This window comes from Protopterus annectens, chromosome 6.part1 (genome assembly GCF_019279795.1).
Source record: "Protopterus annectens isolate FY-2018-M chromosome 6.part1, PAN1.0, whole genome shotgun sequence".
Lineage (NCBI taxonomy): Eukaryota > Metazoa > Chordata > Ceratodontiformes > Protopteridae > Protopterus > Protopterus annectens.
Genome location: NC_056738.1, coordinates 470819520 through 470847142, shown reverse-complemented (window position 1 = coordinate 470847142; position 27623 = coordinate 470819520). Strand labels below are relative to the sequence as shown.

The 27623-nt window shown below is 46.6% G+C and overlaps 1 protein-coding gene across 4 annotated transcripts in view; it reads left to right on the top strand.

Annotated features, from left to right (window-relative positions):
• The window catches only part of SLC19A1 (solute carrier family 19 member 1), a 723538-nt gene extending 696320 nt beyond the window's left edge, over positions 1 to 27218 (top strand). For all 4 annotated transcript variants that reach the window (XM_044075905.1, XM_044075904.1, XM_044075908.1 and 1 more), the window contains one exon: positions 26198 to 27218. In XM_044075905.1, the coding sequence (XP_043931840.1) occupies positions 26198 to 26383 (186 nt within the window). In that variant the 3' untranslated portion in view covers positions 26384 to 27218. The remainder of the gene's footprint in view (positions 1 to 26197) is intronic.
• The last annotated feature ends 405 nt before the right edge of the window (positions 27219 to 27623 follow it).

The window sequence follows — 27623 nt, the reverse complement described above, 5'->3', positions numbered from 1 at the left end:
TTCCTAGTGGCAAATGCAAAGTTGTATCTCACTGCCAGTAATTACCAATCTTAACAGGAACCTGTTTACAAATGTTAAAGTGCAAAAATATATTTGTATATGAATTTATCTTGTGCTTAACTTTCAGTATCATGTAGAACAGCAGTCTAAAAAGCTCTTAAATCAAGTAAAAGTTGCTTATAGATTGTCAATCTGCTGACACCTGAATCCAGCAAAGCTATTGCCCTACAGTTGCTCATACTTTGACTCAAATGCAGCCAACCCATTTATGCCTTTAATTCAACCAGCAAACACTTAATTCTACAAATAGCTAAAAGTAAAGTCTTACAGTTTATTCATCTTGAACAAAATACTGCATATCACCTTACTTCCCATTAAGAAAACCAACTATCCCCCCCATTAATGACAGTCTGTTTCCCCCTAACACTCATAAGCTAGTACATAATTCCTGCTGCCCACTTCTTCATTGCAAACATACAGTCCTGACTACTGTCAGGTTTTTCCAAAGCCAGGGGTACTTGGGAGTATGATTTTTGGGAATGCAGTGAGTTGGTAGATTTTAAAAATTCTTTACAGGCTGCTTTATCAGAAATGTTGGGGGAATGTGTCTTTTGAGCTGGGATATCGAAAATGAATTGCATACACATAGCAAGTCCCTACTTAGTTTAATGTTGGCTGTAAAAAAAAAAAAAAAGACCAGTTACCAGAAATTGGATATCAGAAACTAAGCCAACTCCAACTGACTTACTGGGGATAAAAGCAATGGAGCTGGGATCTTTAGAGGAGGAAAGGAGCAAACTGCATAAAATAAATGGAATCTATCACAACAGTACATGCAGAATAATGTTCAGCAGGAGGAGTGAAGTTTAAGATTAGGCAGGAATTTAGCAATTTATGTAATGTTAAATTGAATAATAATTATTAAGATAGAAAAAAAAAGTTATGTGCCGACCATAATGTTCCATTTGAGTTGTTGCTTTTCATTTGTCTTCAACCTGTGGAAATGTGGATTCAGTACTGATCCGTCTCGGCCACATTTTCCAGCGTTGGATCCGAGCTCCAAGCTCCTCCCCTACCCATAATGCCCCTGTCTCCCTCCTCCTCTCAGATCGAGTTTGCTACCAACAGTAGCAACCCAACCTAACCAAGAGCCTAACACCTTGGCAGTTACACTCTGAAAGCACTATAGGAAAGACAAAGGCTTGCCAAAGTAAGGGCTATGTCTCTTCCATCCACTCTACCACACAGCCTGCATAAGGCAGGCGAAGGAGGAAGGGACAGATGAAGACAAATGAAAAGCAACAACTCAGATGGAATGTTATGGTGAGTACATAACTTTTTTTATCTGAAGTTGTTGTTTTCATTTGATCTTTAACCTGTGGGACAGAGTCCCCAGCTATCAAAAAACCCTCGGAGGTCCTCATGGAAAGATATTCCGGAGCACGGCAAAGCCAAAGGATGCCCTGCCTCTGGACAGGAGATCCAACTTATAGTGCAAAATAAACATGTGAGGATGCCCAAATAGGTGCAGAGTAGTTGTCATCCAAAGAAATCATAGACCAAAAACCTGCTGAAGTAGCCACAGACCTGGTAGAATGCACCGTTACCTGACCTTGTGGAGATGATCCTTTGGCTGTATACGCCCGAGCTATGCACGGAGAGATGCAATGAGCAATAGTCTCCTTTGACACTGGTTTCCCTAAGAAGGGCTTAGAGAAGGAAACAAAAAGTTGATCAGACATACAAAAGGACTTTGTTATATGCAAATAAAAACACAATTGCCTATGAACATTTAATCAAATGAAGTTTATACTCTCCCTTATTCTGGAAGTTGAGAAAGAAAACAGAGAGATTGATAACCTGATTAATGTTAGTCTCTTGAAGCCACTTTTGGAAGAAAGAACAGGTTCGTGCACAAGGATACCCTGTCTTTATGAAACACCATATACGGAGGTTTGACAGATAAGGCCTGAATCTCTAACACTCTTTTAGCCGAGGTAATAGCCACTAAAAAAAAGCTGTTTTCCAAGAGGGGAATTGTAAATCTATTGTAGCTGATGGTTCAAAGTAGGAAGGATTGTAAGACTAAAGTAAAATCCCAAGGGGGCGTAGGATCCTTGACTGGAGGCCTAAGTAAAAAGGTACCTTTCAAAAAGGCTTTACAAAGCTTGGAAGAGGCTAGAGAAGTCGAATTGTCTCCTATATGAAAATTGGAGATAGCTGCCAGCTGGACGTATACCTTAAAAAAACTGTCACCCTGCTGAAAAATATCTGCCGGAAACTCCAAAATGGCAGGGACTGGAGCAGTAAAAGGGTCCAAATCATGCTGAGACACCCATATCAAAAAATATTTTTATTTACTAGCATAGACCTTCCTAGTGGAAGATTTGTGAGCTGCTACTAAAGTCTTAACTGGAGAAGACAGCCCGGGAGTCCTAGCTATCACTGGAACTGGAGCAGCCAAGCTGTAAGCCTCAGACTGACTAGATCTGGGTGTGGGATCCCTGAGGGATGCAAGATCAGATGCAGAACCAGATCTAACGTCCAAGATGGACACACTACATGAGACCACAGAGAGGGGAATCATACTTGACGAGGCCAGAAGGGGGCAATGAGGATCACTAAGCTCACCAGCCATCGAGCTTCCTGAATGAATTTCAGGATCAGTGGAAGAGGAGGGTAAGCATACAGAAGACAAGAAGGTCAAGCATGAACTAAAGCTTTTCTGGGAGACTTCTCCAGAATGGGGTTCAGAGCAAAATACTCACTGCACTTCGCATTGGAAGGAGAGGTGAAAAGATCGCAGCAAGGCCGACCCCACTTTAGAAAGATCTTTTCCGCTACTGAAGGATTCAGAGACCACTCGTAAGACATCAAAATAAATCTGCTGAGCCTGTCCACCAGAATGTTGTACCTCCCTGGAATGTGCATTGCCACCAGAAACCGGCTGGTGGCGATGGCCCACTCCCACAATCTCATGGCTTTGCGACAAAGAGGATAATACCTGGATGTTCTTCATATTTCACTGTTGCAGTCATCACATTTGGGTTATCTGCTTGCAGTAGCCCTCAGTCGGCCTGATTAACAAAGTCTTGGGTCCTGCGTCGGTTGCTGTCTCTTCTTCCGTGACGTCAGGTCGTCAGGGGTATAAAACATGCAGCCGACACCATTACATCAGTCTTTCTTGTCGTGCAGTGCCCGAAGCAGAAGCAGTTCGCAAGTGCCGGTCGGCCAACTCCTGAAATTTTCGTTTTTGAGTTTCAGAACCGAAGTTTTCAACTAAAAGCCAAGTACCCCGTTGGGGAAAGCATTTTCTTGCTCTAAACCTATGTCAGTAAAAGTAAATAATTGCATTTCTTGTGGAAAGCAAATGCATCATAAAGATTTTCATTCGTACTGTATTCCTTGCCTAGGCCCTGACCATGACGTACCTCGCTGTCGGTTTTGTGCCTTATTTAAACCACGAACTGTCCGTCATCGGTATATTTTCACTTCTAAATATTTTGGTGCTCAGTTCAATTATCCTGATATGTCTTCGGTAAGCCATCCGACTACCGACATTCCAAAAAAACACAAAGATAAAGACAGAGACAGGCCGCATAGGTCCAAAGCTGCTGACGACGCTTCTCCTAAGCCAGTCGCCAGTTCGCCAGTACTCAGTGAGACGCTTTCGCAGCCCCTGATACCCGCTACTTCAGATTCGCAGTGCTTTACTGAGACACATTCGGAGTCCAGTATGTCGTGAGATGCTTCAACTGTGGAACCTGCGGATTTCTCTACCTTGGATGGGTTCGGAGCCGCTGTGCAGGCACTGGCTTCTGAGGGTGTATTCAGGCCTATTGACTTGCATATTAAACTGATGCCATCTACTTCTTCAAGGCGTAAAACTCGAACCATGCCTAGAAAACTGACGCCCAGACCGCATGGTCAGGCCTCTATGCCTAAAAAAAATGATAAGAATGGCTGAAGACCTTATTACTTTAATCAGAGGAAGGCAACCTAAGAGACCTAAGACTGAGTTTGCTTATGATACTTCTGACCAGGATTCTGAAATTTTTGTTTCCTCTGATGTCCAGGATTTACCCTTATCTACCTATGAGGATTCTGATGCTGAGGACTCTATTCCCTCTGCTTCCCCCCAGAGGATTTATCTTTTGGTGAAACCTTGCATACTATTAGGGAGCATTTTTTTTTGGGAAAGTCAGGATTTCTCTGATTCTAAAAAGAGGCTTAGGGATGTCTTACTCCTGTCCCAGCACAGGTCTTTAGCCATACCTCCTGTACTGGACTTTGTTGATGATGCCTTTTCGGAATCTAGCTTGGCCCCTGACTCTTTACCTCCTGCTCCCAGAAAACCTGATAGATATTACAGGGTTCCTGACTCTCACAAGTTCCTTTTCAAAAATCCTGCTACGGATCCTGAAACCATTTCACAGGGACCCAAGGGCATTAAAGCTACTACTGCCAAAAATCCTACCCCCTCTGATAGAGATTCCAGGGCGCTGGATAGATGGGGTAAGAAGGTATACACTTCTGTAACCTTGGCTATTAGGGCCTTGAACTGCCAGTTTTATATGTTAAAGTATCAGCACCATATTATTGGATTGCTTAAAGAGTAAATTATGTTGATTCCTGATTGTGCTGAAAATAAGGATTTACAGGATTTAATGCATTCTGCTGAACAAGTTGGAAAACATACTTTGCAATGTGGTTTTGATTCACTAGAAGCATCTTGCAGGGCTGCTGTAACTGGGTATGTACTTAGAAGGCATGCTTGGCTTAAGGAGCAATTCTTGCCAGATCATGTTAAAGCAAAATTACTAGATGCTCCCTTAAATCAGGACCGCCTGTTTGGCAACAAGGCAGAAGAAGTTCTTAAAAAGATGGAGGAAAAAGCTAAATCTATGCAAACTGTTAAAATTTGTTTTACAAGTACAACCTCCAAGATTTAGTAGGCATTGGCCTTCTAGGAATTTGTCCTTTCCTGCCTCTTCCAGACCTTCTCAGTCCAAACCCAGTTCCAGCAGAGCACCCAGGCTTCAGTCCCAGGGTACGCACAGGACTAAGCAGTGGGGGGCCTCCACTTCCAAATCTGGGAGTAATAAAACTCCCTCCTATGGTAAACTGTCTCAATGACTTCTTTTTAAAACTTCCAAGTACTTGTCAACTGACTGCCCCTTTGGGGGGAAAAGATTGCACTTCATGCAAAGAACTGGGAACTCATTACCCAGGGCAAATGGGTTTTAAATATAGTGTCCCAAGGATACAGATTTCACTTTCACACATTACGAACTCCAAGTGGTTGGCCAGATCTACCCCCAAATCAGTGGGCAGAGGCCCAAAAGTAAGTACTCTCTCTCTTAAGTGTAGGGGCTATTCAAGTGGTACCAGAAGAGGAATAGGGACAAGGTTTCTACTCGAGACGTTTCCTGGTACCCAGAAAAGACAATTCATGACGTCCTGTCCTGGACCTGTCTACCCTAAACACCTTTTTGGTGATTCCAAAATTCAAGATGCTGACTCGTCACCAGTTGCTTCCTATGCTAGGCAAAGATGCCTGGTTGGCAACACTAGATTTAAAGGAAGCATACCTGCACATCCCAGTCAGGGAATCTTGCAGAAGATACCTACGCTTCAAAGCAGGCTACACGCACTATCAGTTCTCTGCACTGCCCTTTGGCTTATCTACTGCGCCCAGGATATTCACAAAGTGCCTAGCTCCAGTCATTGCAATTTGCAGGCAAAGAAATATTCAAACATACCCATACTTGGACGATTGTCTAATTCAGGCAGAAAAACAGGACATACATTTGAATCATCTGGCCTTTGTACAAAGGGTGCTAACTTGTCTGGGGTACATCATAAACTAACAGAAATCACACCTGGTACCCAGTCAACAAATTATATTCCTGGGAGCAAGCTTGAATGCAACTTCCCAGATGGCTTTCCTCACGCCAGAGAAACAAATTCATTTGACAACCTACTTCAAACAAGTGGCAACCAAAAACCCTGCTATCTGCAAGGCAAAGCAGGGGTTCATGGCCTCCTGCATTCTTCTAATTCCATATGCAAGACTGCATATGAGGAAACTACAATGGTATCTAAAAAGCCTATGGTGTCAACATTCTCAGGATCTAGAAGCAATGATTCCTATCATACCTTGCCTTCGCATAGAGTTCCTTTGGTGGGCAGAGGCCTGCCACCAAAACAAGGGACTACCATTCACACTACCCCCTACCTCCCAAACCCTAACAACAGACGCATCAGACTATGCATGGGGGGGCTCATCTGGCAAGGAGGTGCATTCAGGGCAAATGGAACCCAAGTCAAATGCACCTGCATATCAATTAAAAAGAAATGTTAGCTGTACAGAATGCTCTGACAGCCTTCAAGGACCACATTCTTCCAGGACAATTAGTGGTAAAGATGGACAACACCACTGTTATGTGGTGCATAAACAGGCAGGGGGGTACACATTCTTACCCCCTCTGCAGACTAGCCATGGCATTGTGGAACACAGCCTTGAGCTACCAAGTGCATCTACAAGCTCAGTTCCTGCCAGGAAAACTAAATACACTGGCAGACGGACTAAGCAGAAACCTCATGGACCCACACGAGTGGAAACTGGAACCAATGATTTTCAACGGGGGTGCCCAGATATAAACCTGTTTGCCTTTCCCCAGAACTATCAGTTGGACAAATTTTGCACAAGGGCTCCCCACAGACAAGCTTGGAATGTGGATGCTGTGTCCTTCAGCTGGAAAAAAACTATCAGTTATTGCCTTTCCTCCTCTGCCTCTGCTCTCCAAAGTACTACTAAAGATCAAGCAAGACAAACCAAGGACAATTTTGATTGCACCAGACTGGCCACGCCAGCACTGGTACCCCCTCTTGCACAGTGTGTCACTGTTGGCCCCATGGCACCTGCCTCAGACTCCTACCCTGCTGTCTCAGCAGGAGAACCAGATTCTGCACCCTCAGCTTCAAACACTGAACCTAGCAGCCTGGCTAATTACCTAATCTCTCCTTTATCACCCCTCAGTAAACCAGTGATGGGTATCATTTTAGAGGCAAGGAGGCCTAGTACTAGATAATCTTATGCTGAAAAATGGAAAAGATTGTGTGCCTGGAACCAATCTCAAGGGATGAGCACAGCAGTGCCCAATTTATCTCAGATTTTACAATACTTAACTGAGATGCTTCACAAGGGCCTGTCTTTTTCCTTAATAAAAATTCATGCCTCTGCCATTTCAGCTCATTATAACACAGAACCTCCCCTCTTCTCTCATCCACTGCTCAAGCAGTTCCTCAGAGGGGCCAAAAATTTAAGACCACCCAAGAGAGCTCTAACTCCAGCCTGGGACCTTAACTTTGTATTGGAGAAACTCACCCTTCCTCCTTTCGAGCCAGCTGCTACTGCAGATTTAAAATTCCTTTCTTGGAAAACAGCTTTCCTGTTAGCAATCACTTCAGCAAGAAGGGTATCTGAATTACAGGTCCTTATGGCAGTGGAGCCTTTCATCATCTTTCATGCGGACAGGGTGTCCCTCAGGACCAATCCCTCTTTCATGCCCAAGGTGGTATCCAGTGTGGCCCTTAATCATTCCATTCATTTGCCAACCTTCTTTCCTAATCCACAGAACAAAGGGGAACTGATACTGCACTCCTTAGATGTTCACAGACAACTTAGATTCTACTTGGACAGGACTAAACCTCAAAGGAAATCTGAACAACTGCTGGTGGCATTTGCTGCAGGGACAGAGTGGAAGGCTATTTCAAAGCAAACCATTTCTAAATGGATAGGGTATTGCATTAATTTCTGCTATAAGCGCCATGGAAAACCTATCCCACAGGGGATCAGACCCCACTCAACCAGGGCTGCATCTACCTCTACAGCCTTTCTCAGAGGCATACCTACCAGGGACATCCTAAAAGCTGCTACCTGGAGTTCTGTACATACTTTCACCAAGCATTACCATTTGCCAGTTTTCTCTAAATCCAGAGCTGGCTTTGCCACTGCAGTCTTGCAGGGTCTTATTGCTGGTCCTAATGTTATCTAAATTCCTCCTCCCATCCTTAGCTTTGGGAATCTACCCAAATGTGATGACTGCAACAGTGAAACATGAAGAACATAGTACAGTTGTGTACACTTTTCATAAATGTAGATATTCGAGTGTATTCACTGTTGCAGTCCTGGATGTTCATCGTGCATACAGCTGCAGTCATAATAGATGGGTTCTCCTACCGTCAGGCGGGTCCTCGGTCGGCTGAATTCCAAAGTCTAGGTCCGGCGTCGGTTGTGGTCGCTTCTTCCCTGACGTCAGTGCGACAGGGGTATAAAAGAACCAGCCAACGCCATTTTCTTCAGTCTTTCTTGCCGCGCGGTGCCCGAAGCAGAAGCAGTTCGCAAGTGCCGGTCGGCCAGCTCCTGAAATTACGAAAATTTTGCAACCGAAGTCTTCTTGAAAGCTAAGTACCCCATTGGGGAAACTTTGCTTGCCTCAGACCGATGTCAGACAAAGTTAATAATTGTATTTCATGTGAGAAGCAAATACCGCATAAGGATTTCCATTCCCTCTGTATTCCTTGTTTAGGCCCAGACCACGACGTCTCGGTCTGTCGCTTTTGTGCTACATTCAACAAACGCACCATTAAGTGTCAGGCGGAGTTCGCCCAGCATTATTTTGGCAAAACATTTAACTATATTATGTCGTCGGATACTCCGACTCCAGTTTTGTCTAAAAAGTGCAAAGATAAGGACCGACACACGAGGTCCGCGGCCTCTACCGACACCACGCCAAAGCCGACTACACATGGTCCGGTTCTCAGCGAGGCGCCTACGCAGCCCCTGACTACCGACGAGACTTCATTGGCGGTGTCTCCTGTGCCCGAGGTCGCAGGCTCCTCGGCCCACACCCCGACTACAGATACCGAAGCCACTCTTGGCGGTGAATCTCAAAATGTGGACAGGTCTACCTCCTCTCAAGGTGTCTTCAGACCTTCCTCTTCTTTTTCCATCAAGGCTTTCACTAAGTCTAAAGCAGCCATGCATTCTAAGAGACAAGCTACACAGGGCCCATCTCCAGGCCCCATGCCTAAAAAACAGATGCTTAAAATAGCTGAGGATTTAATTACTCTTATCAGGGGATCTGAAGTAGGAAGACTTCATTTGGATGCAACCTGTGGGATTCGGATCCGACATCGGATCCGAGCCGGCAATTCAAAAGCTTTAGGATCCGAGCTCCTAGCTCCTCCCTTTACCCATAATCCCCTGCTAAGCCCTGACTGAACCCAGATTTTGTTTGCCGCGTTCAGTAGCTGACAGGATTTTTCGAGCTCCATAGCGAAGAAATTTGGTGACATATTTTTGACTAAAATTTTTTCTTCTACTTTAGCAGAAGTTAAAGTGTGTTTGTTTAGGCTATCCTCCCTTCTTTAGTTAACCTTCTCGGGTGTTCATTAGTGTGTGTTTGGTGTGTTTTTTGTTTTAGGGCCTGTTAGGGCGTAGCTATGTCTGAAGCCCCCAAGCCCCCAAGGCTATATTTTCTAAGTGTACCGAGTGTGGCCATAAGCTTTCCCTGGCTGATGGCCACACTCGGTGCGTTAAGTGCCTGGGGGTTGAACACCTTTCATCTGGTTGTACCATTTGTGCAGGGTTCAACCCCCGGGCTTTAAGGGAGCGGAGGTCGAAGTTGGTTCTGGCGGGACTTCTCCCTCCTGAATCGGCTTCGGCCTCGGCCCCTGCTATCCAGAAGTCGCCAGTGGCTACTTCGGTCTCCCTTCCTCCGGCAGGGACTCAATCTCCCGCTAAGAAACCGGAGGATAGGGAGACCAGGAGGGAAAAGGAGAGGCACAAGGAGGGGCACCATAAGCGGCGGGCTGAGGCCTCTGTCTCGGCCCCGCCGCCTAAGCGTGCCTCCCCTCTGGCTTCTAAATCTCCTCCTCCTCGGCTCCGATCCCCTCGGTTCTCTTCCGGACCCGAGGAGGTGGAGACTAGACCTTCGTTGAGGTCATCGAGGCGACACTCTAAATCCGCCTCGGTGGCCTCGTCGAGGTCAACTTTTTCTATGTCGGATGCTGATATGGACCGGATGATGAGGCGATTCATCCAGGCCCAGATGCAGATGGGAGTGCTCCTGCCCCCCCCCCATCCGGGAGGGGCCTCGACCCCTTTTTTCGCCCCCATAGCTCCTTCTCCGACCCGACTCCGGGTTCGAGCTGAGCCGGGCAGCGTTGGACCCGGGGGTGGGTCGGATCCGACTGGTCAGCGCACCTCGGATCCGTTCCCTCCCTTGAGTGCTTCGGGTACTTCGGACCCGACCTCTCTGAGCCGTGGGCCTAGCCTCGGATCCGAGGGAGCCGGTGTCTCTTCGACTCCGTCTAGGTCGGAGCGCACCGGTCCCTCGGATCCGACGGTCTCGGTTCCGGTTCTGATCCATTCGTCGGATCCTAGTGGGGGTTGGCTCTCAGGTGTTAGAGAAGTCGGCTCCCCCTCGGCCTTCGACGTTGTGGAGAGGGTTCTGTCGAGGACATCCGGAACCTCGGTCCCTGTCTCGGCACCATCCCACACTCCCTCGCAGCTGGGCCAGGCTCCCATCAGCCGGTCTCAGGGACAGCCCGCCTCAATGTCCCAAGTGGTTCCTTTGGAACAACTGGTTGCTGGCGAGGACTCCTCGGACAGTCCCCCCGAGGAAGTGCCTCGTAAGCATAAGTGTAAGAGGAGGCACGTGGACTCCCCCGAGTCTATTACTGAAGACATGGACTTGGAGGAAGGGGAGGGCTCCCCAAGATCACCCCCAGAAGATGTCTCCTTTGGAGACATTATGGAAATGTTAAGGATCGGGGGGGGTGGTCTGCCCCCAAGGCCTCCTCGGACGAGTCTGTGTTCTTGGAGGCATTTGAGGCGGGCCTTTCTACCTCTTGGGTGTCCCCTCCTGCCGACCCTCTGGTGGACCTTATTACCACCAGAGCGTGGAAGGACCCGGACACCATAGAGCCTGTTCCCAAACGTCCGGACCGGATTCTTACTCCCCCATCGGACCGTACACATTGGACTAAGGGACCCCCAGTAGATGCCATGATGATGGCTGCAGCCACAAAGAGGGAATTGGCTCAGGAGAGTCCCTCTATGCATCCTCCGAGCAAGGAATCCCGCTCGATGGATCGCATTGGGAAGCAAGTCTTTAGTTCAGCAACCTTCTCCCTGAGGGCGCTGAACTATATGGCACACGTGATCAGGATGCAGCGAGACCTGATTAAGGAATACGCTGCATCTCCCCCAGAGTCCATTTCGGCGGAGGACAAACAAGTGTACTCCACCCGTATGGCCACTCTCAGAGCGGTGTCTAACACTTCTATGCGGCTCTTATCTCACGCAACACAGGGAGCCGCTAGAGCTAGTGGATTGGGCCTTGTTATGAGACGCCAGGCCTGGCTCCGCCACTGTGACTTCGCGGAGCCCTTCAAAGCAACCTTCGCGAATGCCCCCTTCGATGGTTCTGCCCTTTTTGGCAAAACGGTTCGCAAAACGCTTGTCCAGAGCGAAAAGGACGGGAAGACGCTGTCTACCGTCGGAGTCCGCTTCTCAGCTCCCCAGAGGTCCTTCTCGAAGAACCATAAGGGACAGAAGAAGATGTGGTTCCGGAAATCGCAGCAATCCCAACCTGTTCCGGACAACCAGTCCTTCCATGGCAGAGGAGGACAGGGAGGTCGCCATCCTAGAGGCAGAGGGGCTCCTAGGAACTTTGGGTCCAGAGAACCTTTCTCTGACAGACCCACGCAGCAACCCTGATGGGTTACCAGGCTGCTCCTCTCTGGAGGCAGTCGGGGGGGTGTTTTTCGAGGCACCTGACGTCATGGGAGTCAATCACGTCAGACCGTTGGGTGCTTCGAGTGATATCCAGAGGCTATTCAATTCCCCTTCACAGTATTCCCAGATCCAAAAACCTCCCCGATGTACCACCCGATCAAAGGGAGTTAGCAACTGTGGAAATCGCACAGCTGCTAACAAAAAGAGCCATCCAACGCGTCCCCCAAGATCAGACCGGATCAGGGTTTTACTCCAGGTTCTTCTTGGTGCCAAAAAAGACGGGGGACTTAAGACCGATCCTAGACCTGTCACAACTGAACCTGTCTGTAACCAAACAAAAATTCCGGATGGTCACCTTACAATCTATCCTCCCCCTTTTGCGCGAGAACGATTGGATGAGCTCTATAGACCTCAAGGACGCGTACTACCACATTCTAATGGACAGACGGTCCAGGAGGTTCCTTCGCTTCTGGCTGGGAGCCAGTCACTACCAGTTCAGGGTCCTTCCCTTTGGTCTCACCTCTGCCCCCAGGGTGTTTACCAAGGTACTTGCAGTGGTAGGGGCCCACCTGAGACTCCAGGGAATTGAGGTGTTTCCATACCTGGACGACTGGCTCCTTACAGCATCATCAAGGCATCTACTGTGCTCAGCCAGGGACTATTTCCTTCATATAGCCCCTCGGCTGGGCATCACCATAAACCGAGAAAAGTCTTTCCTGGCCCCCACACAGCTTATAGATTTTATAGGAGGAAGATTGGACACAAGAAACATGCGAGCATTCCTCACTCTAGATCGACTGTCCAACCTGAGGTGTCATATCGCGGCCATCTTAGAACCTACTCCGACTGCCGCTATGGTCCTGAGGGCCCTAGGTTCAATGGCGGCAGCCATTCCACTCCTCCTTCACGCTCGACTACACATGAGGATCCTTCAATGGACCCTCCTGGTCCAATGGTCCCCGCTTTACCTTCCTCTCAACAGCCCGATAGCCATCAGCAGAGCATGCAAGAGCTCCCTGTTTTGGTGGCTCCAGTCGATGGACCTCCTGACAGGGAGACCCTTCTGTACTGCATTCCCCCTAGCCACAGTGACCACGGACGCTTCTCGCCTCGGGGGGGGGGGCATTCAGCGGGCAGGATTGTCCAAGGCACGTGGAACAGTTCAGAGACCTCCCTGCATATAAATGTTCTGGAGATGAGGGCAGTGCTATTAGCGTTGCAAGCACTACACAGCCTTCTTCCTGTAGGAACTATTGCTATCCAGACAGACAACATGTCGGTAGTCTGGTACATCAACAAACAGGGGGAACCAGGTCCTACCCCCTTTGTCGAGAGGCCATGAGAGTATGGGAATGGGCAATCTCCACCAACCGCTTTCTTGTGGCAACGCACATTCCGGGAAGGTCCAACATTCTAGCGGACAAGCTCAGTCGCACCATTCTTTCCCCTCACGAATGGTCTCTCAATTCTCTAGTAGCGAAGCAGATTTTTGCCGCCTGGGGGCAACCTTGTTGCGATCTTTTTGCTTCACCCTCAAATGCCAAATGCGACAATTTCTTCGCTCTACTTCCCCCATTCGGGGAATCCCCGAGAGACGCCCTGGTGCATGCTTGGCCTCCCGGTCTCCTATACGCTTATCCTCCTCTTCCTCTAATGCAAAAACTATTACAGAAAGCCAGCAGTTTGGGGAGCAGAATGATTCTCATTGCCCCATTCTGGCCTCGTCAACCATGGTTCCCTTATGTATGGTCTCACTGAGTGAATCCGCCCTGGATTCTAGATCCAATTCTGGATCTCATTTCCCATCCTCAGGGGCTACCAATCCCGAACCTTCACACTCTGAAATTGACAGCTTGGCTGCTCCAGTTCCATCCCTAATAAGGACTCCTGGTATCTCTTCACCAGTGAAAGCCATCATAGTGACTGCCCATAAACCTTCTACTAGGAAGGTTTATCGAAGCAAATGGAAACGGTTCTCTATTTGGGCGGAACATAAAAATCTTTATCCCTTTTCCGCGCCACTCTCTGCGGTACTAGACTTCTTGACAGACCTTTTCCAACAAGGAGCAAGCTCTTCGACGGTAAAGGTACAGATGGCAGCCATTTCTCATTACCATGTGGGTCATGACTCGACACCTCTCATGGCTGCAAAAATTTGTAAAACCTTTCTTAAGGGTGCTTTCCTCTTAAGACCTCCTGTTAAGGAAGCCGTACCACCTTGGGACTTATCCTTAGTGCTGCAGGCCCTAACCGCTCCTCCTTTTGAACCTGCAGCCTCTGTGGACTTGAAGTATCTTTCCTGGAAAACTGCTTTCTTAGTGGCCATTACGTCAGCTAGAAGAGTTTCAGAACTCCAAGCTCTGTGCGTCAAACCACCTTATCTCTCCTTTTTTCCTGATAGGGTCTCCCTCAGGACCAATCCTTCCTTTCTTCCAAAGATTGCTTCCGAATCCAATATTAACTAATCTATTAATTTGCCAGTTTTCTTTCCCAAATATAAGAACAAAGGAGAATATAAACTGCATTCCTTAGATGTTCATAGACAACTGCGTTTCTACATTCACAGAACAGCTGGTCATAGACAATCTGTTCAACTGTTCGTCTCCTTTGCAAAATTCGCACTGGGTAAGGCAGTCTCTAAGGTCACCTTGTCAAAGTGGATTTCTAATTGTATCTTGCAGGCTTATGACACCTCAGGAAGGCCAGCTCCTCAGAGAATTACAGCACATTCTACAAGAGCAGTATCTACTTCTGCTGCCTTTAAATCTAGAGTACCATTAGATGATATCTGTGCAGCAGCCACTTGGACCTCATCTCATACTTTCATTTCACATTATAAAGTGGACGTTGTTTCCAGAGGGAGAGCATCCTTTGGCTCTGCGGTGCTCCGAAACATCCTTCCATGACGGCTGCCCAAGATTCAGGTAGCTGGGGACTCTGTCCCACAGGTTGCAGACAAATGAAGTCTTCCTACTTCAGATTAAGAAGTGCTCACCATAACGTTCCATCTGAGTAGGTGACTTCATTTGGATGCAACCATCCCCCCCTCCATCCCCCTGACCTTTCATGGCGCCATTAGTCCTGGTTTCCCAGGATTCTGTTATACTGGTATTCACAGGGCAAACTCAATCTGAGGTCAGTCAGGGCTTAGCAGGGGATTATGGGTAAAGGGAAGAGCTAGGAGCTCGGATCCTAAAGCTTTTGAATTGCCGGCTCGGATCCGATGTCGGATCCGAATCCCACAGGTTGCATCCAAATGAAGTCACCTACTCAGATGGAACGTTATGGTGAGTACATAACTTCTTATTCTCAACCCCCCCCCGGACAAAAGGCCCAGAGTGGAGGAAGAATCCCCCTCCTGTGATCAGGGCTCCATTATATCAGAGCACTCTGATGAACAGGAACATTCTTACTCCCCTTTTGAAGACTCTGATGCAGAGGAGTCCATTCCTTCTGTATCCCCCCCAGAGGATTACTCATTTGGGGAAACTTTGCATACCTTAAGGGAACACTTCCACTGGGAAGGCCAAGATTATTCAGATTCCAAGAAAAGGCTTAGGGAATTTCTCTTGCTACCTCAGCACAGGCCTCTGGCTATACCTCCTGTCTTGGACATACTAGATGATGTGTACTCGGAGGCCTGCCTTAACCCGGATTCTCTACCTCCAGCCCCAGTCAAGCCTGACAGGTACTACAGGGTTCCTGATTCACACCAGTTTCTATACAAAAGCCATGCTGCTGACCCAGAAACCATCTCACAGGGCCCCAAGGGAATTAAGGCCTCCACTGCTAAAAATCCATTACCTTCCGAGAGAGATTCCAGATCCTTACAAAGGTGGGGAAAAAGGTATATACCTCGGCCACCCTAACCATGAGGGCATTAAACTGTCAGTTCCATATGCTAAAGTACCAACAGTTTTTGTTATCACAATTGAGAAGTAAAATGTCACAACCTGAACAACCAGACTTGAAGGAGTTGCAGGATTTGATGCATAGTGCAGAACAAGTGGGTAAACATACCTTACAATGTGGTTTTGATGCTCTAGAGGCCTCATGTAGAGCTGCTGTTACAGGATCAGTCATACGTAGACATGCTTGGCTCAAGGAACAAACCTTACCAGATCATGTCAAAGCTAAATTACTAGATGCCCCTCTACAAAAGGATGTATTATTTGGTGCTAATGCTGAGGAGGTATTAAGGAAAATGGAGGAAAAGGCTAAATCAATGCAAACAGTGAAAGATTTTCTACAGGTACAACCCCCACGTTTCAGTAGAAATTGGCCTTCCAAAAATTGGTCTTTTCCAGCCACGGACAGACCCCAAAGAGGTAGATACAGGCGCCCGAGGGGCAGAGGGCAATCCCAAAGATCATTTAGAGGCAGACAATGGCAAGCTCCTACACAAAGAGGTGGTGAGGATAACTCGCAACCATTCAGAAAGCAAGCCCAATGACGTTCCCCTTTGCATGCCAAGCAAGACTCAAATGGCAGCACCCTTAGGCGGAAAACTAGCATTATTTTCAAAAAATTGGCATATTGTCACAAAAGACAAATGGATCCTGGACATTATAAACAGAGGCTACAGATTCCATTTTCACACCCTTCCAAAAATGAGAGGCATGCCAAACCTGCCACACAATCAAAGGGCAGAGGCACAAAGACAAATTTCAGATCTCATAGACATGAAAGCTATTCAAGAGGTACCTACGCATCTAACAAGGTCAAGGTTTTATTCCAGACTATTCCTGGTACCAAGGAAGGGAAAAGATTGGAGACCTATTTTGGACCTATCCATCCTAAACACATTTCTACCAAAATTCAAGATGCTCACTCTACAGCAGCTTCTTCCCATGCTGGGCAAGGAGTCTTGGCTGGTAACATTGGACCTCAAGGAGGCATACCTGCATGTCCCAATCAGACAAAATTGCAGAAGATACCTCAGATTTCTTGCAGGTTCAACCCATTATCAATTCTCTGCCTTGCCCTTTGGCTTATCTACTGCGCCCAGAGTATTCACGAAATGCCTGGCATCAGTAATTGCCTACTGCAGACTTCAAGGGATACAAATATACCCCTATTTGGACGACTGCCTGATCCAAGCGGACAGCAAGCACATTCTTCTGAAACATCTGGCTTATGTAATAATGTTGTTGAATTCCCTGGGATACACAGTCAACAAAAAGAAATCAAGGCTAATACCCTCTCGGAAAATAATTTTCCTGGGTGCCAACTTGGACACAAACACCCAGATGGCCTACCTCACGCCAGAGAAGCAGGGGCAACTAACTCAATACTTCAGAACACTAGCAAATTGCACCAGGCTGACTGCAAGGAAAATCCTGCAGGCTCTGGGATTCATGGCATCTTGCATCTTACTAATCCCATGTGCAAAGCTGCATATGAGGAAACTTCAATGGTACCTGAAAAACCTATGGTCTCAACACAGCCACAGTTTGGAAACAATAATACCACTAATTCCATGTCTTCAAAAGGAATTTCTGTGTTGGGCTCAAGCATGCCAAACAAACACAGGTCTCCCATTCAGCAAGCCTCAAGCAAATCAGGTCATCACAACAGACGCCTCGGACTACGCCTGGGGGGCGCACATGACAGATCGGTGCATTCAGGGCAAATGGTCCAAAAAAGAAAAGCATCTTCACATCAATCAAAAGGAAATGCTAGCAGTAACAAATGCTATTATAGCTTTCAAAGACCTTCTACAACCAGGTCAACTATTGATAAGAACGGACAACACCACAGTAATGTGGTACATAAACAAACAGGGAGGAACCCATTCATACCCCCTATGCAGACTGGCCATGTCACTTTGGAACATGGCCCTGGACGTGCAAATCAAACTACAAGCACAGTACTTGCCAGGCAAGGAAAACACGCTGGCAGACAACCTAAGCAGAAATATGACAGATCCACACGAATGGAAGTTGCATCCTCAAGTTTTTACAGAGATAATTCAAGCATGGGGAAGGCCAGACATAGATCTCTTTACCTCCCACAAAAATCACCAATTGACAAAATTCTGCTCAAGGATTTTTCATCGAAAGGCCTGGAGAGTGGACGCTCTCTCTTTCAGTTGGACATCAATGACAGTTTATGCCTTCCCACCTCTTCCTCTGCTGCCCAAAGTTCTATTAAAAACCAGAGAAAACAGACCAAAGATGATTCTCATTGCTCCAGACTGGCCAAGACAACACTGGTACCCACTCCTGAGGAGCCTGACGCATTCCCCACCATGGACCCTGCCTCTAATGCCTCTTCTTCTGACTCAGCACAGCTTCAAAACTCTTCATAGTCAGCTAAAAACACTCAATCTAGCCGCATGGAAGATTCCTTAGCATCACAACAGACCCTACTCTCCAAGGAGGTGCAGGATGTCATTTTGGAGGCCAGAAGGCCATCTACTAGAAAAGCTTACTCCGCAAAATGGAAACGGTTTTGTGTCTGGAATGAGAAAAAGGGCCAGGATCCTGGAATACTGAATTTACCTCAAATATTACAGTATATAGCTGAGCTGCTAAGCAGTGGACTTTGATTCTCCTCCATCAAAATCCATGCCTCAGCCATTTCTGCAGAATACAACACTAAGACAGTTCCTCAGAGGGGCTAAGAATCTAAAACCCCCAAGGAAACAACCAATACCTGCTTGGGATCTCAATTTCATTCTAGAAAAACTGACCTTGCCTCCTTTTGAGCCAGCTGCCTCATCAGATTTGCAATATTTGTCCTGGAAAACAGCTTTCCTTCTGGCTATTACCTCAGCTCGTAGGGTATCGGAACTACAAGCTCTCATGGCTATGCAGCCTTTTATCATCTTCCATCAGGACAGAGTTTCCTTACAAACCAACCCGTCCTTTATGCCAAAAGTGGTATCCAGGGTAGCTTTGAATCAGGCTATACACTTACCTACCTTTTATCCTAATCCTCAAAACAAAGGGAGAGATTACTACATTCCTTGGACATCCACAGACAACTGCGTTATTATTTGGACAGAACAAAGCCTTTCAGAAAATCAGAACAGCTCTTTGTGTCCTATGCTATAGGAGCTCAAGGAAAGCCAATTTCCAAACAGACAATCTCAAAATGGATAGCCCACTGCATACGCATTTGCTATTCTTTTCATGGCAAAACTGTACCTACAGGCATCAGATCTCACTCCACAAGGGCCACAGCTACCTCTGCAGCTTTTCTCAGAGGAGTTCCTAGCAAAGATATTTTGGAAGAAGCCACTTGGAGTTCTGTGCATACCTTCTCCAAGCACTACCACCTTCCACTACACTCCAAATCTAGAGCGGGCTTTGCCACTGCAGTCTTGCAGGGCATTCTGGCTCCTCCTAGTTCCACCTAGTGCCTACCACCCCTTTCTTAGCTTTGGGATTCTACCCATCTGTTATGACTGCAGTTGTATGCACGATGAACATAGTACAGTTTTGTACCTACCATAAATGTAGATGTTCGAGTGCTAATACAGCTGCAGTCCAGGTTTCCCTCCCTCCTTCCCCTCTTGGGACAGGCCTATTGGCTAACATCTCCTCATGCAACCTGACTGGGGTATTCATTCTTGATGTATTTGCTTGCACTACTGTGTTTTGATTATATGGCATTGCTTTATTACACAAATTTATGTATTGCCTTCCTTCTGGGGGCACCTGACATCTGGGGCAAGAAAAACTGAAGAAAATGGCGTCGGCTGGTTCTTTTATACCCCTGTCGCACTGACGTCAGGGAAGAAGCGACCACAACCGACGCCGGACCTAGACTTTGGAATTCGGCCGACCGAGGACCTGCCTGACGGCAGGAGAACCCATCTGTTATGACTGCAGCTGTATTAGCACTCGAACATCTACATTTATGGTAGGTACAAAACTGTACTTTACCCTCCCTCCAGCCCTCTGACTTATTTTGGCTATACCTCTACTCTCCTTTACTATGCTTAAAAGCTTTTTGGTGTATTTGCTTTTTTGTTGGAAGTATAACCTTGTATATTTATAGATTTAATTGCTTCCCATTAGGGGGGCACCTGACATCTGGGGCAAGACAAACTGATGTAGTGGCGTCGGCTGCATGTTTTATACCCCTGACGACCTGACATCACAGAAGAAGAGACAGCAAGTGATGCAGGACCCAAGACTTTGTTAATCAGTCCGACTGAGGGCTACTGCAAGCAGATAACCCAAATGTGGTGACTGCAACAGTGAATACACTCGAACATCTACATTTATGGTAAGTGTACACAACTTGTACTTTCTCCCGTTTGTTGATGTACCAGACAACAGACATGTTGTCTGTCTGGATAACAATCATCCATAGGGGAAGATGGGCATATAGAGCTTGCAACACCAACAGCACCGCCCTCATCTCCAGGATGTTGATATGCAATTGGGTCTCCAGGGATGATCACATGCCTTGGACTGTCCTTCCCATGCAATGCCCCCCCACCCGAGCAAGAGGCATCTGTGGTCACCGTGGTCATTGGAGCAGGAAGGATAAAGGGGTGACCCTAAAGAAGATCCGGAGATTGAAGCCACCAGAGAAGCAAATCCCTGCAAGCTCGAGACAAACGAACTGGATGGGGTAACAACAGATCTAGAAAGGACCACTGGACTGCTAGGGTCCATTGGAGAACACTTGTATGCAGACGAGACATGGGGATGAGCATGATGGTGGCCGCCATGGACCCCAGCGCCCAAATAACTGATTCCTCAGGGAGATATTGGGTCTGAACAATGCACAGCATATAATATCTGAGGGATTGAAGTCTGTCATGTGTCAGAAAAACATTGCTCTGAATGGTGTCTAACCAGCTCTAATAAAGTCCAGAACTTGAACTGGATCCAAGAGGGACTTGTTGAGATTTATGGTTATGCCCAACTTATGGGCAGTTTGGAGAAGGAGGTCCCTGGCTTGGCAGAGATGATGCCTAGAGGGAGTGGAAAGGAGCCAGTCGTCCAGGTAGGGGAAGACCTGGAACCTCTGCAGCCACAGGTGAGTTGCCACCACTGCCATAACTTTGGTGAACATTTTGGGGCAGTGGTGAGACCAAAGGGTAGTGCTCTGTAGTGGTAATGATTGGCCCCCAGCTGGAAGCGGAGGAACCTCTGAGAGTGCCTCTGCATTTTGATGAGGTAGTACTCATCCTGGAGATCCACTGAGCACATCCAGTCGTTCTTCTGCAGAAAGGACAGAATAGATTGGAGAGTGATCATCTGGAATTTTGTTGTAGCAACCAACAGGTTTAGGGCTGAAAGATCCAGGATAGGTCTTAAGTCCCCCGTCATCTTTGGCACTAAAAAGAACCTGGAATAGATGCCTGATCCAGACTGGTCTAGGGGACGGGCTGGATGACTCATTTTTTGAGCAGCTTGGAAATTTCCAGTGCTACTTCCTCCCTTTGCACGGGTGGCATGTTCGAGAGGTATTTGGGCAGGATTGATATTTGAATGAAAGGGATTGAGTATCCTCTGGATATGATTTGCAACACCCAACAATCGTCTGTAATTGACTCCCAGGCTGCTGGGTGTAGCGAGAGACGTCCCCTGACTGCATCCAGAGATGAGCAGTCGGGCAACCTTTCAGGGATGCTGCGCAGGTCTGTTTGGGAAAGAATCCCAAGACCCCTGATTCCTCGGACCCCCTCTGCCTCGAGGATGGCATCTGTCATATCCCCCTCTGCCTCTGGGGAAGGCAAGTCCTGAGCATCTTGGGAATAGCCCTGAGACTTCCGGAACCACATCTTTTTAACCCCCCCGCTGATTCCAGGAAAAGGATCGTTTAGAGGTTAAGAAGCAGATCCCGATGGCAGACAGGGTCTTCCCATCTTTCTCAATCTGAATCAATGTGTCACTTACAGTTTTCCCATAAAGAGTGGAATCATCATACAGGACATTTGTAAAAGACACCTTGAAGGGCTTCAGGAATGCACAAAGCCAGATCTAGGAGCGATGCTTGATAGCAACGTCTGTACCTGTCACTCTAGAGACACCTTTGGTAGGATGTGACAGGAGCCACATAGAGGTGTTAGAAGTGATAGAGAGGGTGGCCATCTGGGAAGGGAACACCTTCTTCTCCTCCACTGACATGGACCCTGGGGCAGACTCAATGACCTCCTAGACTAGGTCCTGCTGAAGTCTGATTACATGTACCATGTAGTTCAACGCACGTACCGTAAATGTGGCTGAAGTGTAAACCCGCTTCCCAAAACTGTCCATGGCCCAGGACTGCCGGTCCATTGGAAGGACCATAGAGCTCTCCTGATTGAGCTCTTTCTTGATGGCCACCGCCACCACCATGGCATCAACTGGAGACCCCTTAGACAAATGTTGTTTGTCTGACGGTAAACCCAAATTCAATCAGGGTGGGTGCTTGGGGATGGGCTCCACCTTGTCAGGTTCTTTCCAAGCCCAAGATGTAACCAAATCGACAAGTGAATCAGCGGGAGGGGAAAAACAAGAGGTAGAGGGTCCTGTGCCAAGCACCTCCAGAAACACGGACTCATCAGGATTGGGTTTTTGGACAGACCAACCCCACGCTGATGAAGGATTTCCATGATGTCCCCAAATGAGACATCCTCCGGGGGTGACCGACAGGAACCCTCCCCTTCCTCTAAGTCAGTCTGTTCCGTGAGGGACTCCGGAGGGGGGAGGGGTCCAAGTACCTACTTTTACACATAGGTTTCTGAGAGAAACTCGGGGGGGGGGGGTCTCTGGAGAGGACTCTGAAACTTCTGGCTGTTCCTGTAGGAACTCTCTGGGGCAGAGAGGTAACAGGTTGTCTGTGAGGGGCCAGGATGGTGGAATCCGGACCAGAAAGAGAGGGAGCCAGGACGGACTCTGTGGATGATAGCATCAGGGGTCTCGATGGAACTGAGAGAACCCTCTCCACCACGTCAAATGCAGAAGGAGAACGAATCAAGGAAACTGGGACCAAGACCAGGTCTGTAACTCTCTGTGTCGATGGGGGAGCTGGACCCGAGCCTCTCTGCGCTGAGACTCCGAGTGGAAGGCCCGTCTCTGAAAGCCTTGAAGCCAACACCACCCCCTCAGATCAGGCACCAAGACTAGGGCTCAGAGAGCTGAACGGCTCCAAACTAGTCAGAGCCGAACCACTCAGGGCAGTGTTCAACATTGAGGTACAATGTACCAATGGCTCCGACCCCTCAGTGCTGAGGGGCCTCAGACCCAAGTACTCTGAAGCCAGAAATCGGATCGGAGAGAGAGTAATGGGCATAAAGGAGGACTGCATGCTCCCAGCCCCGGAGGAGGATGGACAGGCAAGACTCCCGTCTGAATCTGGGTCCGGATGAATTTTCGCATCATCTTGTCCACCTTGGCTTCGGAGAGGCTGCGGGTGGACCGGGTGGAGGAAGCCACAGAAACTGGTCTGAAGTGGTGCCGTGGAGAGACCGATAAAGGAGATAGGCCCCGAGAAACCTCCAGCTCCAGGGAAAAGCAGGGCAAACAGAGCCAAGGGGAGCCCGGGTTGACAGCCAGATGAGATTTAGTCTGAGGATCGGCCAAGGAAGCATGGTTGAGGGACTGCTTCCTGGGCCTATCCCAGTCTTTGTGTTTGTGCTTCTCCCCATCCCCAGACCTCTTTGCAGGAGGATGAGTCCCAGGGGCTGGGGCGGAAGAAGATGCAGAAGTAGAAGTTGAAGCAGGAGCCGCCAAGGAAGGTGGAGGAAGGAGGCTCCTGAGGATCAACTTGCTCCTTCTGTTGATCCATGTGCAGGGGTTGAATCCCGTGCAGATCGAACAGGAGGTTTCCAGGTGTGGAACCCCTAGACAAACCATGCACAGTGTGTATCCATCAGAAGGGGGAAGCTTCTGGCCACACACTGTGCATTTTCAAAACCTTGGCTTGGGGGTCTTTGCCATGGGGTCAGAGAAACACACAGAAACACACACACACACACAGTAGTAAGTTAAAGAAAGGAAGGAAGGAAAGGGGAAGGAGAGAGGGCTTTTTTTTTTTTTTTTTTTTTTTTTTTTTTTAATAAAGGGTTTAGAGGATGCCTGAGTGCAAGAGTAGGATTAGAACTAGAAGCAAAAGGAGCCTAAAACCACAGAAAGTAGAGAAGAAGAAGAACTTTTTATTAATTCACTTACTAGGAACCTGGAGCAATGGATCACGATGCTAGCTAGATGCACGGCAAACGAGATCTGGGGGAGGTGGAGGACAGGGGCATTATGGGTAGGGGAGGAGCTTGGCACTCAGATACGATGCTGGAAAATGTGGCCAAGTCTCCCACAGGTTGAAGATCAAATGAAAACAACAACTTCAGATCATATGTGTAATGCATGAAAAGAAACTTGTGCAAAGGTCTGTTTTCTCTTTTATGAATGTGTGTATCTTTTTGTTACTGTGCAATATGTGATGTTAGTAAAGGTGTTTAAAAAAAGTATTTCCATAGCCATGTCTTACTATTTCTATAATGTTGTCATTAAATTCACAAATGGTGAAAAATCACTCTCAAAATTATTGGCACCTGCATCCTGGCACTCCTTCTCAGAGTACATTAGAATCCTTTTTAGTCTGTCTTAGTATTGTAACCAGTTAAAGAATCATCTTTAAAAACAATCAGAATTCCCCTGCTTCATCAATAAAGGCTGAATACGCATTCTAAATATTATTATTGTACCACGTTTCAGGTAATATCGCCTCACTGTTTACTGGTTTGGAAAAATCTAGAGTCTTTCTCCTCAATCCCCTAGAAGCAGACAACCATTTTTTTCAGTTCTTTAACTTAAGAGGTGGGGACAGCAGTGGGTGCCAGAGGAGCTAGTTACTCCTCTGGTTGTTGTTGTGATACAGGATTATATCAGTGAACTGTTACTAACATTGTTGGAGTATTTAAAGGGGAAGTGTAATGTACAGCAGTTGTAATTCTTAAAGAGGGAACTACCATGCATTGAAAGACTGCTTAGCGTTATGGTAGCTAAAGTTAGGAGACATTATTTCATTTACTAACAGGAAGCACCCATCCAACAGTTCATGTACCATATCTGTTGCTGTGGAAATCCTGGTGCCTGTTAAGTTCTGTGTTTCAAATCTTATCTTAGCAGTGTTTATTACAACAGGTATGTATTTGATTTGTGAACCAGGCTTCTAAAGTAGTGTACTTCTTCCAGTTGTAAAACATCTTGGGGCACCATAACTTAAAATAGAATGTTAGAAAAATGCTGTTAGAAAGCTAGTAGAGAATCTAATGCCTTTAGGTTTGTTATGAATAAAGGCTTAAGAGTATATTTCGGACTATGCCAGACTGAGAGTGTATAGCAGAGTATGCCTTTTATTATTATTATTATTATTATTATTATTTTATTAGAGCGACCCGCAGTGGTGGTGCTGCGGTAGCGTTGTCGCCTCACAGTAAGACGCTGTCCGGTTCGATTCTCAGCTAGAGCGTCTTCTGCGTGGAGACATGCGTGAATGGGCGTACCTTCGTTGAAGGTTGTGCATTAGGCCTGGCAAGCCAGTACATAAAAATCAACTGCCAATCATTACCGGACCGGAGTTCCGCTGTGGCGACCCCTAACCGGGAAAAGCCGAAAGACACAAACATTATTTTATTAGAGCATTGAAGTGTTAATAAAGCACCACTTTATAATCTAAACATAGCCATGCAGATTGAGCTATGATCTTTAACTATAGTAGTAATAATTACAGTACCTGAGACAATAATAAGTGTATGTATGCATGTTTTAGTTGTAGTAGTATTAATTACAGTACCTGAGACAATAAATAAGTGTATGTATGCATGTTTTAGTTGTAGGTAACGAAGCACTTAGCAGTTTGCATCAGACTGTGAAGAGAAATCTAGCAATTAGTGGAATACTGGCAAGAAAATTACAGACGTGTAATTGTTTTACTATTACAGTGACCATTTTCTGTGGATTTCCAATTACATCCAGTCTGATACATGATTTGATGATGGTGTTCATTTGTCATTTTATTAGTCTGTGTCAAAAACAAATCTGGTACAGCTCATCATTTACTCCAGTTTAGTGCAGTGGAGGTGTTCATTCAGTACACTTCATGCACATACTGCTACAAACAGGGCTGCAAAACTGTGTGTCATCTGCTTATTTTATTCATTTAGTAACTCTGCTGAGTTTGTGAAGTGATTTTAACAATGTACTGAGATGTAGTAAGGCTGTCATTTATAAGAATGATGTGAATGGTGTGGTAGTAGAAAGGATGGAGCATGTAAAAAGGTAAAACTAAAATGAATAGTAATTCTAGGCTGCTAAAAATTTTAATGAAGTATAGGGTTGCATGGCTAGGCTTAAAAAAAGCCCCATTGGTCATTAGCCTAGTACATGCCTGTGAACCTATAGTGTGTTAATTGTGTTTCTGCTTTTTTTTCCCTTTCAGTTCTATGTTTACTTCACCTATTTCACGATCCTGGCAGTGGCATACTTAGGTGCTGCAGTGTATGTTTTGACAACACATCACTGTAAACAAAGAAGAGAGGGGACAACTCAGAATGAACTGTGGAACCAAGAGAAGGAAATACCAAAGAAGAATCTGACATTTGATGAAGATGGTATTAAAGCCTAAGAAAGAACATGCAAAGTGTCTGAATGACTGGCAATGGACTTGCTATTCTGACTGATATAAATATCCTCTGTTATGCAGTAGAAGTATTTTTGGTAACTCATTATGGTATGTCTACCATAGCACTTGGGATCTTCCTCTGTTAAACAAATTGAGGAAGGTGAAAACCTTATGTAGGCTCAAAATCTGTCAAGATATACACTGTATGTTTTTTAAGTGCAATCACTTAAAAAAACGCCTTGTATATGAAATACATGCTGAACCTGGGAAGGCTGAAACACAGTTATAGTGGGAAAGCTTAAGTCTCAGTTGAGGTTCGGACTGGCATCTTCATCTATTCAAGATACAAGGCCACAGTTTATGGATTAGCTTGAAGGAGCAGTCATTTTAAGACCCTTCATTCTGCCAGGTGTAGTGATCTTTGGAAGTTAACTGGTTTAACACTGCAGTTTTATGTACATTTCTTTAAATGCCCCATGTGAATTTGTAGACAGTAACTGTTTTCTTTTCTTTTCCTTTCCTAACAGTTACAGTTAAAGGCTGCATTATGTTCATTTCAGTTGTTTATTGACTAATATGTCTAACGTTATTACATAAAAACGTCATCATTAGCCGTGCTTTTGTCACACTACCTTGAATTCCTTTGTCAGACAATAAGGTAGTGTGAGAAGTTAAACGTGATTTGACTAATGAACTTTACATGATCATTAAAATGATGGCTCTGCAAGCTAAGAACATTATAGAGGCTAGTTCACACAAACTTCTGATTCTTGCAAAATAATGTAAACTATGTGTGAGACAAAGCACTTCTGAGAAATAAAATGAATGTTACAATCTCCCTCTGTCTCTGCTTTTCCCGGGTTAGGGTTCGCCACAATGGATCACCTTGCCCACTCATGATTGGCAGTAGAGTTTTACGGTGTTGAGTTGCCAGCCCAGCACCCAACCTTCCACGGAAGGCACACACACGCACACACTCATGCCTAGGGCCAATTTTAGCATGTCCAATCCACTTGCAGCATGTCTTTGGGGATGTGGGAGGAAATCGGAGCACTCGGAGGAAACCCACACGACCACAGGGAGGACATGCAGACTCCGCACATAAGACACCCCAGCCGAAGATCGAACCGAAGAGCCTCTTGCTGTGAGGCGACAACACTAACCACTGCACCACCGTGGCTGTCCTGAAACTTAAATATCAGTTTAACACTGTGGATATAGAGATGGTGTCCTGTTCCTAATA